The sequence below is a fragment of the Trachypithecus francoisi genome, unplaced genomic scaffold (genome assembly GCF_009764315.1).
Source record: "Trachypithecus francoisi isolate TF-2019V2 unplaced genomic scaffold, Tfra_2.0 Lachesis_group11, whole genome shotgun sequence".
In the NCBI taxonomy this organism is placed as follows: Eukaryota; Metazoa; Chordata; class Mammalia; order Primates; family Cercopithecidae; genus Trachypithecus; species Trachypithecus francoisi.
Window position 1 is genome coordinate 84,465,477 of NW_022681456.1, and position 15,957 is coordinate 84,481,433.

At 53.7% G+C, this 15,957-nt stretch overlaps 1 protein-coding gene and 1 long non-coding RNA gene across 3 annotated transcripts in view; both read left to right on the plus strand.

The window, feature by feature from the left end:
• The first annotated feature begins 260 nt into the window (after positions 1 to 260).
• Positions 261 to 3,632, plus strand: LOC117091073. Its single transcript, XR_004440228.1, has 3 exons — positions 261 to 754; positions 1,223 to 1,356; positions 1,477 to 3,632. It is a non-coding gene; the product is annotated as an uncharacterized LOC117091073 (long non-coding RNA).
• Positions 3,633 to 7,334: 3,702 nt separating this feature from the next.
• The window catches only part of FAIM2 (Fas apoptotic inhibitory molecule 2), a 36,898-nt gene continuing 28,275 nt past the window's right edge, over positions 7,335 to 15,957 (plus strand). Inside the window, exons 1-6 of one of the 2 annotated variants that reach the window (XM_033222143.1) lie at positions 7,335 to 7,756; positions 8,564 to 8,698; positions 10,193 to 10,388; positions 13,418 to 13,521; positions 13,924 to 13,988; positions 14,435 to 14,488. In XM_033222143.1, coding sequence (XP_033078034.1) covers positions 8,654 to 8,698; positions 10,193 to 10,388; positions 13,418 to 13,521; positions 13,924 to 13,988; positions 14,435 to 14,488 — 464 coding nt within the window. In that variant the 5' untranslated portion in view covers positions 7,335 to 7,756; positions 8,564 to 8,653. The remainder of the gene's footprint in view (positions 7,757 to 8,563; positions 8,699 to 10,192; positions 10,389 to 13,417; positions 13,522 to 13,923; positions 13,989 to 14,434; positions 14,489 to 15,957) is intronic. The other variant, XM_033222144.1, reaches the window with a different exon arrangement.

Here is a 15,957-nt window from a genome sequence, read left to right on the forward strand (position 1 = left end):
TGGGTCAAGCAAGAGGCCTGGCATGTCAAGGGCTCTGGCCCCTGGCCCCGCCTGGCTCTCCACTGTTCCCAAGTGTCTTTTCCCCATCACTCCCTCCTTGGCCCAGATCCATCCTTTCATGTTATTCCTCTGGGAATGGTCTGTATCCTACCAGAGGCTTACCCAAGTAAATGAATTTTTAGTGGTGGAATATTGAGCCTGTTATAGTCTCGGCCAAGGGTAGACAGCTGGGAAGGGGGTCCCTCAAACCTCACCTCTTGGGCAGTTGCCTCCTGTCCCTGTGAATACAGCTGCTTTGCCTGGATCAGCCTCCAGCCTCCCTCTGGGCTAGGCCACCTTCCTCCTAGGATTCAGCTCCAAGTTGGTACCTCACATTTTTCTTCCTCCATGCCTTCATTTGCATGCTGTTCTGGTCCCCTGCAGGGCCTCCTTCTCCTCCCCCAACACCACTGTCTCTTGTCTGTCGAAACCTACCCTTTTCTTTAAGATGCAGTTCAAAAGTCACCTCTCCTTTAGGCCAATCCTTTTGGATCTCCCAATCAGATATAACTTCTCCTTCTTCTGAATCCTCCAAAAGCACAGTGCTGATAACCATCAATCATGTATGGCTTTGTCTGAAGGATATTGGGGCACAAAAGCTGTCTCTGTTGTACCTGACATTCTAGAATGTTATGGTTCTTTGTTGCATGTAATACAAGTTGGTGCTGGTTATAAGCTTCTGAACAATGATGAGGATGGTGCCATTTGACATTCAGTAGGTGCATTTGACTGTAAGTTCCTCGAGGGTGTGGAGGAGAGTTCCACGTCTTTGTCTCCCTAGAACCTAGCATGGTGCCGGCACACGGTAAATTCTCAGCAAATGGTTCTGTGGTTCAGAATGGATGTTCACAATACGAGCCCTGTCCAAATGTCATCTCACTGAGTTTTCACAGTCACTCTCTGGGTCAGGCACCAATTGTCTCCACTAAGAAGTAACGCCACACGGCCGGGATTTGTGTCTGTTGTGATCACTGTTGTACACATATCAGTGCTTGACATGGAGCTGGCCCTCATAAATATTGTGTGAATAAGTAAATCAGTTAATGGGTATCCATTGTATAGATGAGGAAACTGAGGCTCAGATTTACCTAAGGTGTATCATCTAGTAACCGGGAGAGTCAGAATTGGCACCCAGATTGATCTGACCCCAAACCCTGTATTCTTCAATACTGGACTCTACCAGGTCAAGAGATGGAGCAGGAAGGCTTGAGATACACAATCCATATATTTAAGGCACTTTCCATCTAAGGCACTTTCCATCTGGTAAAGACATGGAAATGTACGCACACAGCGGCACATGCGATGGCAACAGAACCTGTGAGACCCTGGGGAAAGAAATGACTTTTCAAGGGCCTGCTGCAAGGGAGGGGATAAGCCTGGCCTAGAACACTAGTTTCCTGAAAACTTGATTTTTTTGTGTGTTATTCTAATGTGCAGAGGGCCTGTACCAGGCCTACTAAGGAGTGAGCTGATGTGGCTGAGAGTTTTGGAATGTGAGGCTGGGATGACAAGCCTGGAGCCTGGCTCTTTTGCGCTCAGTGAGGATTGCTCCAGCCTCAGCCCCAACTCTCAACAAAGCCCAGGTGTGGGGAGCAGGTGAGGAGAGACAGAGACGAGGAGGGACAGAAATGTGGTTTCACACCTGGCCCAGCAATTCCTGCCGCTGGAAAGCACGGCGACTCAGGATGCCAGCGCCTGCCAGAGGCTGCGGCTTCATGTCCTGCATTTTGGAGACTGTATCTGGAGAGGCACAGTGTGAGGGGCATCGGGAGGCAGGAATGGGACCGCAGCAGAGAGGGGTTTTGCAACCAGCCTCTGGCTGGTCAGCACAGGAGTGTCAGGTTCTTTGCTGTGGGGCTGCTGGGGATGAGAGAGGCAGGAAGAACCCCTGTGAAGAATGGTGAGAAGGGTAGGAGCCGGGGCCTGCAGGGTGATGGTGGGCTTTGAAGTGTGTGGAGGGCTGCCGCAGCTGAGGCCCAGCTATACTCAGAAGGGAGCAAGCAGCCTGATGCCTGAGCTGGCCTGGCCCATTCGCCTCTTGTGGCCCACCCTGAGAACCTTCTTGCTGTGGGTGAGCTGGGCCCTGTCTAGCCGCTACCTCTGCACCTCCATCACTGGCCTCAAAAGCACAGGTTCTCTCTTTACCTACACTCTGGGGAGGCAGAGAGTGGTCTAGGCTGGGTGTGTGGGTCTGTGTGTCAGAGGGTATTGGTGAGGATCTGGGGAGAGGTGGCTAGATAGCTTTAATTCTACCCACCTAGGGAATCTGAGGCCCTCCCAGCTCCTCCCCAACTTCCAACCTCAGTGTTGTCGCTGAAACCCTCGAGCTGATTGTGCCTCCACGGGGCCAAATGCATTCTTCTCACCGGCCTTGGTCCCAGCGTGTCATGTAACCTTGTTAGTCACTCCATCTCTTTGGCCTTGTGCTTCCACGTCTGTAAAATGAGAAGTCGCCTCCGTCCACACATTTGCCCCTCCCCGCCACCAACCCATACTTGCCCCAGACAGAGCCGGCAACAAGAGCAGAGTGTGGCGTGGGAGGGCCTGCCATAGCATGGGCCTGGAAGGAGGAGAGAGGCAAAGCCTGCAGCCAGATCTTCGCTCCCCACCAGAGCAGCCCTGAAACTATTCCCAGCTGGTCTTTGCCTCTCCACACTCACAGCAGCCTCGTGATGAAGATGGCAGGGGGATTGTACAGGGAGGACAGAACTTTCTTCCATCTTCTGCCCCAGCTGCTGCCTGGGATCCACTCATCCCCTTCTTCTCTCCTTGGCCTCACTCTGCAGTGGGGGGCTCACTCACTCCAGGGTTCAGCCACTGTCCACCTGCTAATGAGCTCAGGAGTCCCAAACCTCCACCACCAGCCCAGCGGGGTGCCCAGCCAGGGCTGGGCACCAGGGTGGGAAGGGATGTGGTCCTCCCCCTGAACACAGCACATGGTGCCTCCTGGGGCTGCACAGGGAGGAGGCCTTGCCCAGACCTCTCTCCTGGGCACCAGGAACCTCTGGCCGACTGCCTACAGGACATCTCTACCTGGATGTCCTACAGGCCCTCAAACTCAACCTGACCCCCGAGCACCTCAGCTCCTTTCCCTTTTCATAATGGGACCTTTCTCCCAGGGACTCAGTGTTCACACCTTTGCCCTTTCTGATGTCCCTTCTGCCTTTGTCTCACCTCTACTCTCTTCCCAAGTTCCGTCGGTCCTGTCCCATGCTCTCCCTTTTTTCCATCTTTTCTGCCCCTGGATCACTTGTCTTATTTTCTAGTGATCAAACATGCATAGAGCATGAGTTAGATGGCTGGCTCTGTTCTTAGTGCCTTACAAATCCTAGCTCTCCTCATTCTCACAACCTTCAGTTTACAGATGAGGAAACTGAGGCACAGAGAAGTCAAGCATCTTGTGCAGGGCCAGGATTGGGACCCAAGCAGCCTGCTCTAGAGCTGAGCTCTGACCCTCCACAAGAGCCATCATTAAAGTTTCATTTACCCCTGCACCTTCAATCTCTTCCTCTCTCCACCCCTCCCACATGTTCACAGATGAAATCTTCTTCCTTTCTGATTCAAGAAAACAATATAATGACCAGCAGGGCAAACAAGGCAAACCTTGTGTCTATTAACAATAGAAAAATTAGACCGGGTGCGGTGGCTTACACCTGTAATCCCAGCACTTTGGGAGGCGGAGGCAGGTGGATCACCTGAGGTCAGGAGTTCGAGATCAGCCTGGCAAACATCGTGAAACCCCGTCTCTACTAAAAATACAAAAATTAGCTGGGCGTGGTGGTGGGTGCCTGTAATCTCAGCAACTTGGGAGGCTGAGACAGGAGAATCGCTTGAACCCAGAAGACAGAGGTTGCAGTCAGCAGAGATCATACCACTGCACTCCAGCCTGGGTGACAGAGTGAGAGTTCACCTCAAAAAGAATGGCTTCTACCAAATGTGTCAACAGGGACAGAGATGACAGACATGACACGTGAATGAACAAATGAGTAACTGTGGAACTGAGCTGCCTTATGTGGTGGAAATTACTTCATTAAACAATATGTGTGGAACACTTAAGGCTAACACTAATGCTAACACCAAGAGCTTACTGTGTGCTTATGGCCGTCAAACATGCATAGAGCATGTGTTAGATGCCTGGCTCTGTTCTAAGTGCCTTGCAAATCCTACCTCTTGTCATTCTCACCACTCTCACAACTCATCTCTCACAAGCTCTCATACAGCTTTTAGATAGAGGAGCCGGGATCTGGAGCACAGCGGCTTGACTCTGTAGCCTGGGCTTTCAACTACCACACCTAACTATCACCAGATCCCAGAGGAATGTTACACGAATGTTTAATATTTGAGTAATGTTGGCTGGGCATGGTGGCTCATGCCTATAATCCCAGCACTTTGGGAGGCTGAGGCAGGCAGATCACCTGAGTTCAGGAGTTCAAGACCAGACTGGCCAACGTGGTGAAGCTCTGTCTCTACCAAAAATACAAAAAGTAGCCAGGAGTGGTGGCGTGCGCCTGTAGTCCCAGCTACTCAGGAAGCTGAGGCAGGAGAATCGCTTGAACCTGGGAGGCGGAGGTTGCAGTGAGCTGAGATTGTGCCACTGCACACCAGCCTGGGCAACAAGAGCAAAACTACACCTCAAAACAAAAATTTTTTTTTAGTAATGTCCAAAGACCACCTCATGGGAACATATACCCTAGTTACTTGGGAGGCTGAGGCGGGAAGATGCTTGAGCCCAGAAATTCAGACTGTAATAAGCCATGATCATACCACTGCACTCCAGCTTAGGCAACAGAGAGAAACCCTGTCTCCAAAAAAATGTTGGGGGAACATATAAGCAATATCAAGGTAATAGAGTCCAACATCTGAGAAACATCATAGCACTGACAATGTCAACATGTCTGAGGAATATAATGATTTTGTATAATACTGTACTTTACTCAACCAAATACTTATCAACCCACTACATCCATGTCAGGCACTATTTTAACCCACAGGTATAGGGCAATGACACAACACCCCAAAACTCCTCCTCTTCTGTAGCTGACATTCTCATGAGCGAGAGAGAGAGAACTAAACAAACAAACCAACAAACAAAAAACATGTCAGAGGTGACAAATGACACAGAAAACATAAAGCTTAATCAGAAAAAAGGTACTGTCCAATGTACTGGATGGGGGTATGTGAGTGGCATTGCTACTTTGTATAAGATCAGGAAGACCACCCCTGAGACGATGTCTGAGCAGAGTAGTGAAGTTAGTGAGGGAGGGAACCACGCAGTGATCTGTAGAATTTCCAAACAAGACACAGCCAGTGCAAAGGCCCTCAGCTAAGGGCATGCTTAGCCCAGTCTAAGGAATGGCCAAGACGCCTGTGTGACTGGAGCAGAGTGAGCATGAGAGAAGGAATAGGAGGGATTCACAAACATGAAAGTGCTGAGGCTGATGAAAGTCAGGCTCTGCGTAGTGCCACGTCTGGGAAATATTAATAGCTACAATTGATGGAGTGCATTCCACACACCTGGCACTGCATTCAGTCCAACTCACACCAAAACTGCTACAGGAGCTTAGAGTGTAAGAGGGAGTCAGTCAAAGAAACTTCACAGCGCCACGTGACAGGCTAGGGAACTACAGAAGAGGAGCATCTAACTCCAACTGGGGGGAAGGAGGCTTCCTGGAGGAGGTGGTATTCAAACTGTCAAGCAGGAGAAGGAAAACACTTCCAGGATGCAGATGCAGAGAGGGAAGGAAGGCCAGAACCTGGACCAGCTGGCCAGAGCTCCAGGAGCAGTGCTGGGGACCAGGGCATAGCTTGCTGGAAGAAGAGCTCAGGTTTGCAGAGTTGAAAGAGCCTCTGGACACGGAGGCCCAGGCTTAAGTGTGTTTGTACAAAATTGGTGGTTATGGAGTGGGGGACAAAGGGCAAAAAGGGATGGGATAAAGACTTTGATAATTAGGCCAGGCGTAGTGGCTCATGCCTGTAATCCCAGCCCTTTGGGAGGCTGAGGTGGGTGGATCACTTGAGGTCAGGAGTTGGAGACCAGCCTGGTCCAGTGCATTTCACATGGTAAAACCCTGTCTCTACTAAAAATACAAAAATTAGCCGGGCGTGGTGGTGCATACCTGTAATCCTAGCTGCTCGGGAGGCTGAGGCAGGAGAATCACTTGAACCCGGAAGACAGAGGTTGCAGTGAGCTGAGATTGTGCCGCTGCACTCCAGCCTGAGCAACAGAGCAAGACTCTGTCTCAGAAAAAATAAAAATAAAAAAGGCTTATAATTTGTCTGCCCACCCGGGCCCTGCTTTCTCAAAGTCTTTAGGTGGGTCCCTGGGCAGTGAGAGGGAAGCAGAAGGTAAGTGGCCACCCCCACCTGTCCCAGGTCTTAGTTTCTCATCCCATCATAGCAGGTTCAGATCCTTCTTTTAGGCAGATCTGTGGGTCCTCGCTCTGGGGCAACCCAAGACATTCTGGTAGCAGACTCCTCAGTTAATAATACCTCACATACTTCCAGCACTTCGTGATCTTTCATGTGCTTTTACTGCCATAACCTGTGCGTCTGACAGTCAGTCTAGGATGGACAGAGCTCTGTTCTAAGCCTCTTTTTCATAGGAGATGCTGCAGCTCAGAGAGGTTAAGGGCCTTGCCAAGGCCACGTGGCCAGTGGGTGACTAAACTGGGACTTGATCCCAGCTCTTGAGATTGCAAACCCCACAGTGACACTGCGGCAGCTACAGAAAACGGGGCCTAATGATGGCTGGGTCCCAAGGACACGTCTGGGGAAGCAAGGAGAATGAGCTCTGGCATGGGAGGAAGGGAACCGTGGGGAAGATGGAGACGGGGTGATGGAAGCTAAGCGTGGAGGCAGGAAGAGAGCTCTGGCAGGGGTTATAGAGGCTTTGAGACAGAACTAGCGGTGTCTCCAGAAAGACCCCATGAAATGTCCCAGCAGGGTTGAAGGAAACAGAAGAGGTGTCCTCGCACCCCATGTCTCTGTGAACCAAGGCAGGGAGGGACCTACTGTGTGCATTTCACAGGCGAGAAAAAGGAGCAAGGAGAGGTGGCTATTGGCTTGCCCCAGACCCACAGAAGCGCAGGGCCCAGGGGCTCTGTTAGCAGCGGGTAGCACAAGCGAGACTTCCAGACCTTCCCCTCCACTGTGGATGATGAAATAGATGATGAGAGGGGAGGTGGAGATGGAGACAGAAATCAGGGCCGCATTCAAAGAGGGAAGGGGAAAAGGCAGAGGCGCAGCTGGAGCTGCAGAGAGGTGCAGATACGGTGGAGAGATGAGGCCCTGGCGCCGGGCTCTGGTTTCACGCGGGCAGCGTCAGCTGGTCGGTGTCACGGAGTTCCCGCGTCCCCCGCCCGCTCAGCCCCCGCGGATCCATCCACTGAGGTTGCTCCACAGCGCGACGCTCTCTCATCACGGGGGAGAGCTAAGGGCGGCGGTGGGGGGCGCAGTGGGGAGAGCGGCGGGAGGGGGCGGTGCGCGATCGCCTCCTCCAGGGCTTGCAAATCCGCAGCGTCCTCCGCAGCATCTTCCCAGGCCCGGCCCCCTCCTCCCCCCGCGCCGATGGTACGCGCCGGCCCGGCCCGGCTGCAGTGGATGTTGCTAGAACCCACGCGGAGGAAGGAAGAGACGCAAGCAGGCTGCGGCTACCCAAGCGGCCGCCCCGGCCTCAGAGACCCCTTCCCCGAGAGACGGCACCATGACCCAGGGAAAGGTACCGCCATCTCCCCCGCCTGCACTATCCTGCATCCTCCGGCTCCCAGCTCCCTGTCATCCTCAGCAAACCCTCTGGACCACGAAAGCGTCCTCCCCTGGCCCTAGGTTGAAGGTCCTCAGTGGTCCTTGCTGAAGTCAGAGGACCGAAAGGCCGGTGTCAAGGAATAGACCAGGCCTCTTCCAGCCCGCAGGCGCGCCTCTCCTCCCCGTCTCCCTTCCACCCCTGCTTTGGCATCACAAGGCTCCTCCCGGATACCCAGGCCCCCTGTAAGGAGTCAGCCCAGGCGTCCAGTGTGACTGTATGTGTGTGCATGGGTATGTATGTGCCAGGCTGAGTCCTGAGGGGCAGTGCCTATAGGGCAACCCCCTCTGGCTCAGCCCTCCAATCCCAGACCCAACCACTTTATGCTGATCTTTTCCACCCTCCACAGAAACAACCCCCGCCCCGCTCCCTGCCATTATTCCGCATCTGGGCATCTTGGCTCCATCCCTGTGCTTTGGGCTTGCTATGACAACCCTGCATCGGGATGCTGTAATTGTTTTGGTTCTGGCCAGGCATGGATGGGTCCGGATGAAGCATCTCTTCTTCTCCAGTTTTAGGCCTGAATTGTAGGGGAGGGGCTGGGGCAGAGACTTGGCTGGCCTAGTAGGCTTATGTAACATCAATAGCCTGTGGAATTATACAACCACGAGGGCCTGGGGCTAAGGGGGAGGGTCCTCTGGCCCTCTGTTTGGGTTGCTAAGGATTGGGCAGAGAAAACAGGGCAAGGACCTACCCTACACTCCCCCTTCTTCTCTTTGAGAGGAGCTTCAGAGCCAATGGCATCCTTCCCTGGACCCTCAGACCCTCCTCTCCCTGTGTGCAAGCTCTTTGGGCCTCAAATGATGTCATTGGATGATACCACCTCCTGCCATTGATCACACCTCACTTGGGAGTGCCGTATGTGTGTCGGGGGGGCTGGGCATCAGGGTTCAGGAGGCTCTGAGGGGTGGAGTGGCAGGGTGGGGGCTGAACTCGATTTTGGTGGGCATGATCCTTCAGATCCGGGTGATGACGGGGGCTGGGGAGTGGGAGGGAGTGAGAGGCCTGGGGAGTGTTCAGTTTGGTAAACATGGAGAACCCATCCCTTCTGCTGAGTCTCCTTCCACCCCCACCCCACCTCCACCAGGCCCTTTAGTAGTGCCGTTCCCTTCCTGGCGTGAGGGGGACCTCTGCCTTCTCTGCCTTCTCTGCCCCTTGTCCCCAGTTCACTCGCAGGCTTGCTGAGTGACGGAGGAGACCGCTCCAGTTCAGTGGTCCTTGGGCCTGGATGGACCCAGAAGTCTTCTGGCGTGCCCATCACCAGGCTGCCTCAGCCAGACGCCCCCTGCAAAGCAGGAAGTCCGCAGTCTTCCTCAGTGGCCCTTTGGGTCTAACACAATCTTCTGGGAACCAGACCTAAATCCCATTTTCTGAGAGCCGGACCTTTTGTTGATGTTTCAATTTCACACCACCCCCTCACCCCCATCTTCTCTGGCTGCCTCATCCACTTCCCAGCTCAAATCCTCCCACCAAAGTTAAACATGTCCACGGGTGGGGGGCAGGGGGCACATCTGAGTGTAAATGGGCTCACGTTTCCAAACTGCCATGGGGACATTTCCCTTTGAGCCTCAGTTTCCTCATCTGTTCAGTGAAGGAAGAGACTCAACTGGATGTCTACTGAGGCCCCTTCCACTGGGTCACTCTGTAAGTCTGTTCTGGTTTAGGGGAGAGGCTGAGATTCCTACAGGATGAGGCCAGAACAGACCTTTAGCCAGGATCCTCTTGCCCTTCCTCCATCCTGAAGGCCCTTCCTCTTTTCTGTTTTCTCCCTCTCCTCTTCCCTTTCTGTTACCCTTCTCTCCCTAATCTTCATCCTCCTTGCATCACTTCCAGCCCAACAGAAGGAGACCAATCCCAGTGGATGGTGCCTAGGCCCTGCCTCTCAGTGGGCCCACATGCAGCTCTGTGACCTTGGATGAATCGCTCTTCCTCTCTGATCCTCATTCTCATTTTAAAGCAGGAGTCAAAATACAACTAGCAAGTCTCAGGAAGATTAAATGACAGGACCTTTTATTTGTAACAGTCTACTATGTGCCAGGCCCTTTTCTGGAACCGTAGAGGCCCTGCCCCTACCCCAGGGATAGTGACAGTGACAACCAAAGGTGGGCACTCCTAAGAATTTTCTCTCCTCTGTTCCTATCCCAGCTCCACCATGTGCCCCAGCTAGCTCTGACCCCTCTGGAGCTTAGTTCTCTTGTCTATAAAATAGAGACATTCTCGTCTGCACTCCTGGCTTCCGAGTGCAGATAAGGAAGGACCCGTGAAAGTTCCAGGAATTGAGGAGTTGGTGAGGAGGATTTGGAAGGCTCCCTTTCCCTGGCGACTGTCTCTCTCTCTGCCTCTACTCCACAGCTCTCCGTGGCTAACAAGGCCCCTGGGACCGAGGGGCAGCAGCAGGTGCACGTCGAGAAGAAGGAGGCTCCAGCAGTGCCCTCAGCCCCACCCTCCTATGAGGAAGCCACCTCTGGGGAGGGGATGAAGGCAGGGGTCTTCTCCCCAGCCCCCACTGCGGTGCCTCTCCACCCAAGCTGGGCCTATGTGGACCCCAGTAAGTCTTTCAGCTCCTGGAACCTGGAGCATCATGGGGTGGGGGTCAACCCGGAGAGAAAACCTGAGTAGGAGGAAGTTGTCCAGAAAGAGGTACACTGTGTGGTTGTATGAAGCTGTCTTGTTAGATGCTTAGGATTTGAAGAACTGTTCTGAGGGTAGGTCAGAGACGACTCCATGAAAACGGAAAGAGACACAATGTCTGCATCAGGGTGCTCTCAATAGGGAAGAGGGCATTTTTTTTTTTCAAGTCACCGTGCTAGAGTAAATGGAGGGGACAGATGAGGGAGAAAAGCTAAGGGCTAGTGAAGAAAGACCTCCTAGAAGAAAGAGATACAGAGAAGGAGTGGGTGTATGAAACTGCCACTGGCCATAGCCTTCACTGGGCCTGGCTCAGTGGGGACAGGTCCCCATGGAGGCCCAGGGCTGTTGGGGGATAGGGGTCTGGGAATCCACCTCACCAATCACTCTCCTCATCTGTGTTCCCTTCCCCAGGCCCGTGCTGGGGCAGGGGGGCATGACACGGTGAGGGAGTGTGGTTGCCAGCCTCAGTGTCCCCCACAGCCAGGCACACTCACCCAGGTGGATGCCAGATTCCTGCAGACCAAGAATCTCAGTGGGTAGGAGCTGCTCTGTTGGGTCGAGCAGCCTGTGGGAGCTTTACCTTGGGGCCAGGAACGTACAGCTTCCCAAAAGCTCTGAGAAAATCCTCCTCAGCCCCTTCGGCTGCCCTCAGCAGCCCCTCCCCCTCCCCTACTTTATCACCCCACCCCCAGCAGGATTCTAGAAGAGATCCCAGAGACAATGCCCCAGACAGAGCCTCTGCTCACAGGGAGTAGCCACCATGGTCTACACCTCCCACTACAAACCCCCTGGGCGCAGACCCCTGAAGACTCACCCCACCGTGACCTACTGGAGGGTCGATGAAGGTCCGGTGTTTGTGGGCGTCCTCCTCCCCTCCCTACACGCCCACTGGCCCACTTTCCCTCTCTTTTTCCCTTCTCTCTGTGGCCTGGCCACGTGGGCTTTGGCAGAGGACATAGACAGGACACGAGGGAGAAGCGAAGGTCAAGAGGGCAAGGGTCTCCGGTCCTCAGGTTTGCAGTGGGTCTACCCCTCTCCCCATTCCTCATTTCCCATATCCTGGTTGCTAGGACTGCTGCTTTAAGGAATGTTTTCTGAGGAACTGTCGAGGCAGGAAGGCAGCGATGACAGACATTGACTAAGTGTGTGCCAGGGCACAGGGTCTGCGTCTGGGTTTGTTTCGGAGAATGCACTGATTTGCAAGACCTGCTGGGATCTCTGTCCTCGGAGAGCTGACTGCATAGACAAGTGATTGGATAACTACCACACAGTGACACAAACACAGTGACAGGTGCCTGGGCACCTTACCTAACCCATCTGATAGTCAGGGAAGGCTTCCTGGAAGGAGGGGTATCCACACTGAGTCCCAAAGGATAGGCATGAGTTAGCCTGGTGAAAAGGCAGGAAAATAAGTGTTTAAGGCTGAAAGAATAGAATGTGCAAGGGCCCACGGGCAAGAGAATACATGGTCGAAAATATATACTCAGGTTGAGAATAGGGTCGGGGGGAGGAATGTGTAGTGGAGCTGGAGGGCGCTGCTCAGGGAGGCCGTGGAGGCTTTCTTAAGAAACTTGAACTTGAGTGAAGGGCAGTGGGGAGCCATTGAAGAGCTCAAAGCAGGGCAATGCCATGGTCAGCTTTGAAAGACCAAGTCAGAGGCTACTGCTGGGGGCAAAGGAGATCATGGAAACCTAGTGGTGACAGTGGAGGGACAGAATGAACACAGTGGAGGACTTGGAAATGGCCGTGATGCGGGACACAAGAGGGGGGGCAGTGTAGTTCCCACCAGAGAGCGTAGGCTTCCATTTCACAGACCTGGAGGCTTTCATGTTTATCTTATTTGGATCCCAGGAGGTGGGTATCACTAACCAGTATCAGAAGAGGCTCAGGGAAGGCCAGTAACTTTATCAGGGTCACACATCTAGTACGTTCTAGGCGAGGGATCCACCCCTGGGTCTGTTTGACTGTGGAGTCCATGCTCTTCCAAAAGCCTCAGTTCTGGGACTAGGCCTGGAACTGTCATCCTCACCCCCACTTCTTGCTCGTGTCCTGGCTTTATTTCCCCTCCATCCCCTGACCCCACTGAAGCCCTGATTTCCAGCTGGAGCACCAGCAGTCCACCACAGCCAACCAGTCCCCAGCTCCCAGCCCAAGGGCCTCAGCACAAGCCAGAGTCAGAGCTAGGCACGGTGGCTCATACCTGTAATCCCAGCAGCACTTTTGGAGGCTGAGGCAGGTGGATTGCTTGAGCCCAGGAGTTCAAGACCAGCCTGGGCAACATAGTGAAATCCCATCCCTACCAAAAATACAAAAAATTAGCCAAGCATGGTGGTGTGCACACCTGTAGTCCCAGCTACTCGGGAGGCTGAGGTAGGAGGATTGCCTGAGCCAGGGGAAGTCAAGGCTGCAGTGAGCCGTATTCATGCCACTGCACTCTAGCCTGAGTGACAGGAGTGAGACCCTATCTCAACAAAACAAAACAAAACAAAACAAAACAAAACAGAAACAAAAAGAATGAGCCAGGGTCAGGATCTTTGCTGCGGGGTGGCCCAGAGAGAGTGACTGGCCCTCTGTGATCCTTGACTGCAAGGGAGCCAGAATGTCCAAGGAGGAGGGTGGGGGGAAGAAGATGGGAGGTTCACATTCGTATGGCATAGCTTGGTCCCTGGGGAGCCCCAACCGGGGTGGAGGGAGAAGTAGGGGATGACAGTTTCTTCCCAGGACTCAGAGCAGGAAAAGGGAGAATTGACCAGGGAGAGAGAGATCTGGGGGTTGGAGTGGGGCTGGGCTGGGCCAGGGCTGGGTGTTTGATAATGGGGCTGCAAAGAGACTTCAGGGTCCAGAAAGCCAGGTTGACAAAGAGGCAGCTTTGAGTTGGGGGCTGTTGGGGACAGTAATTCCATGTAGGGGGAACCCTCATGTCCCCCTCCTCCACATGCCACACAGGCAGCAGCTCCAGCTATGACAACGGTTTCCCCACCGGAGACCATGAGCTCTTCACCACTTTCAGCTGGGACGACCAGAAAGTTCGTCGAGTCTTCATCAGAAAGGTAATGTCCCTCTCTAGCCCTCTGGGACTGGGAGGCTCAGTGGGGGAGCCCCTGTAGAGGCCCCTGGCCCAACCCTCTGCCTGCAGAAGCCATCTCTACCCGCTTCTCTTGTGATCCCAGCTGATGGCACGCACTAGGAATTGCTTCCTTAGGTGTCACTCCAGTGCCCCCTGCTACACCTAAACACATTGTCCCCTCTTTTCTCCCAATGCTAGGGGGGTGCGCTTGGCTCTGCAGCATCTTTGCTTTCCTTTCACCTTGTCCTGGGTTCACTCCAATGACCCCCAAGAAGGAGGGTGGAGTGCACAGGATGGGGACCTGGAGAGGTGAACGAGTCGCTGAGGGGCTGACAGGTCCCTAACAGGGCTCCCCAAGCTGAGTAGAACCTCCTCCCACCCCCAGGTCTACACCATCCTGCTGATTCAGCTGCTGGTGACCTTGGCTGTCGTGGCTCTCTTTACTTTCTGGTGAGTTGGCAGCATGGACCAGCACCTTCCAGGGGTGGCTATGGCCAGGCCTGGAACCGGGGAACCCATGATCAGACTCCTGCTGGAATGCTGCCTGGAGAGATGCCAGTGGGCCTGGAGAGATGGCAGTGGGCCTCCTCCTGCTGGGACAGACCCTTAGAGAGTGCACCAGGCAAGGGGTCGTCTGTCCAGTGTGGGGTGGACCCGGGGTGCCTTCTGGGTGTCTGTGTGGCAGTCCTTCTGATCCGAACCACTAACTGCATGCCCAGGCACTTGCAGGTCCCAGCTAGGGACTGTGGGCTGGGACTCCCCGAGCCTCCAGGGGTTGCATTCCTTCGGCTTCCTCTCAAGTCCTGTGAACTGTGTGGGACAGATGCAGATGCTGAACCAGAAATGGAGACCTAGGGTACTTTCTGATTCTCTCTCCCCCTCTCTCTTCTCTGCAGTGACCCTGTCAAGGACTATGTCCAGGCCAACCCAGCCTGGTACTGGGCATCCTAGTGAGTATATCCCAGTCCCCTTCCAGAGAAGGCTTAGTGGCCAGAAGTGGGAATCTCTGTGTCTTTCTTGACCTAATCTGAGCCCATAGCTTCCCCCAGCCCCATAGGGACTGTTCTCACAGATCCCTTCCAGCCCTGCCCCATTCTGCCGGCTTCAGAGCATGGCCAGAAGGACCTATCTGGGGTGTTAAATCTGGTGGAACACAAAGGAGATGGGGGTAGGTTCTGCTGCCTGCCTGCACAAATTGGGAAGAGTTGGGCCAGGGCTGTAGCTGGAGAGACCCAGACCTCGGTCTTAAGAGGCAGTGAGGCTGGAACACTTTGGCCCACACTAATGATAATGTTGCTACTCTTATTAATGTTGTTAGTAATGCTTATGAAATATTAATCATAATAGCTACCACTTAAAGAGTGCTTAATTAGGGCTGGGCATTGTTCTGTGTGCTTGATGTATAGTATTGCATTTGGTCCTCACATCTACTGGGTATGACTACTTCAGAAAATTAAGGTTCAGAGAAATGAGGAATTTGCCCAAGGTCACACAGCTAGTCAGTGGTAGAACTGGGATTCAAACCCAGAATTCCGGTTAAGGCTTGTGCTCTTAATCCATCTACTTGGCAGGCTCCCTGCAGCCCTCGAGCCACTTGGCTCCTGCTTGTCCTATATTCTTTGAGGAAACCAGCTGGTAACTTGGGAGAGAAGGTTTGAAGGTGTAGTTGATTCTGATCCTCCTTTCTGGGTAATTAAGGAGTCATCCTGGATAGCTCCACACCAGAACCATCGTGGGGCTCAGAGCAGAACTGCTCTTGCACTCACTGTGAGCCCAGCCCCGTACAGGGGCTGCAGGAGAGGAGGCCTCTGCAGGGAAAGTTATTGGTGGCCCAAGGTAGCATGAACAGATGCAGCATTCGGAGAGCGGAGGAGGGAAGGAGTGAGCCTGTACACCAGCGCATGCAGCCCACATCAGGGGTGCCCCCCAAAGGATGGGCCATGAAGACTGGAGACAGCGTTCCCAGGAGAGAAGTGGCTTAAGCAAAAGCGTGGGGCAAGAATGCACATGGTGCATTTTCTTTTTTTTTTTTTTTTTTTTTTTTTTGAGACGGAGTCTTGCTCTGTCGCCCAGGCTGGAGTGCAGTGGCCGGATCTCAGCTCACTGCAAGCTCCGCCTCCCGGGTTTACGCCATTCTCCTGCCTCAGCCTCCCGAGTAGCTGGGACTACAGGCACCCACCACCTCGCCCGGCTAGTTTTTGTATTTTTTTAGTAGAGACGGGGTTTCACCATGTTAGCCAGGATGGTCTCGATCTCCTGACCTCGTGATCCGCCCGTCTCGGCCTCCCAAAGTGCTGGGATTACAGGCTTCAGCCACCGCGCCCGGCCACATGGTGCATTTTCTAAACTGGGACTTCTCTGGCAGAGAGGTGGAAGGCTCCATGCAGGGGAATTCCAGGCATCTTGGAGAGCAGTGGGG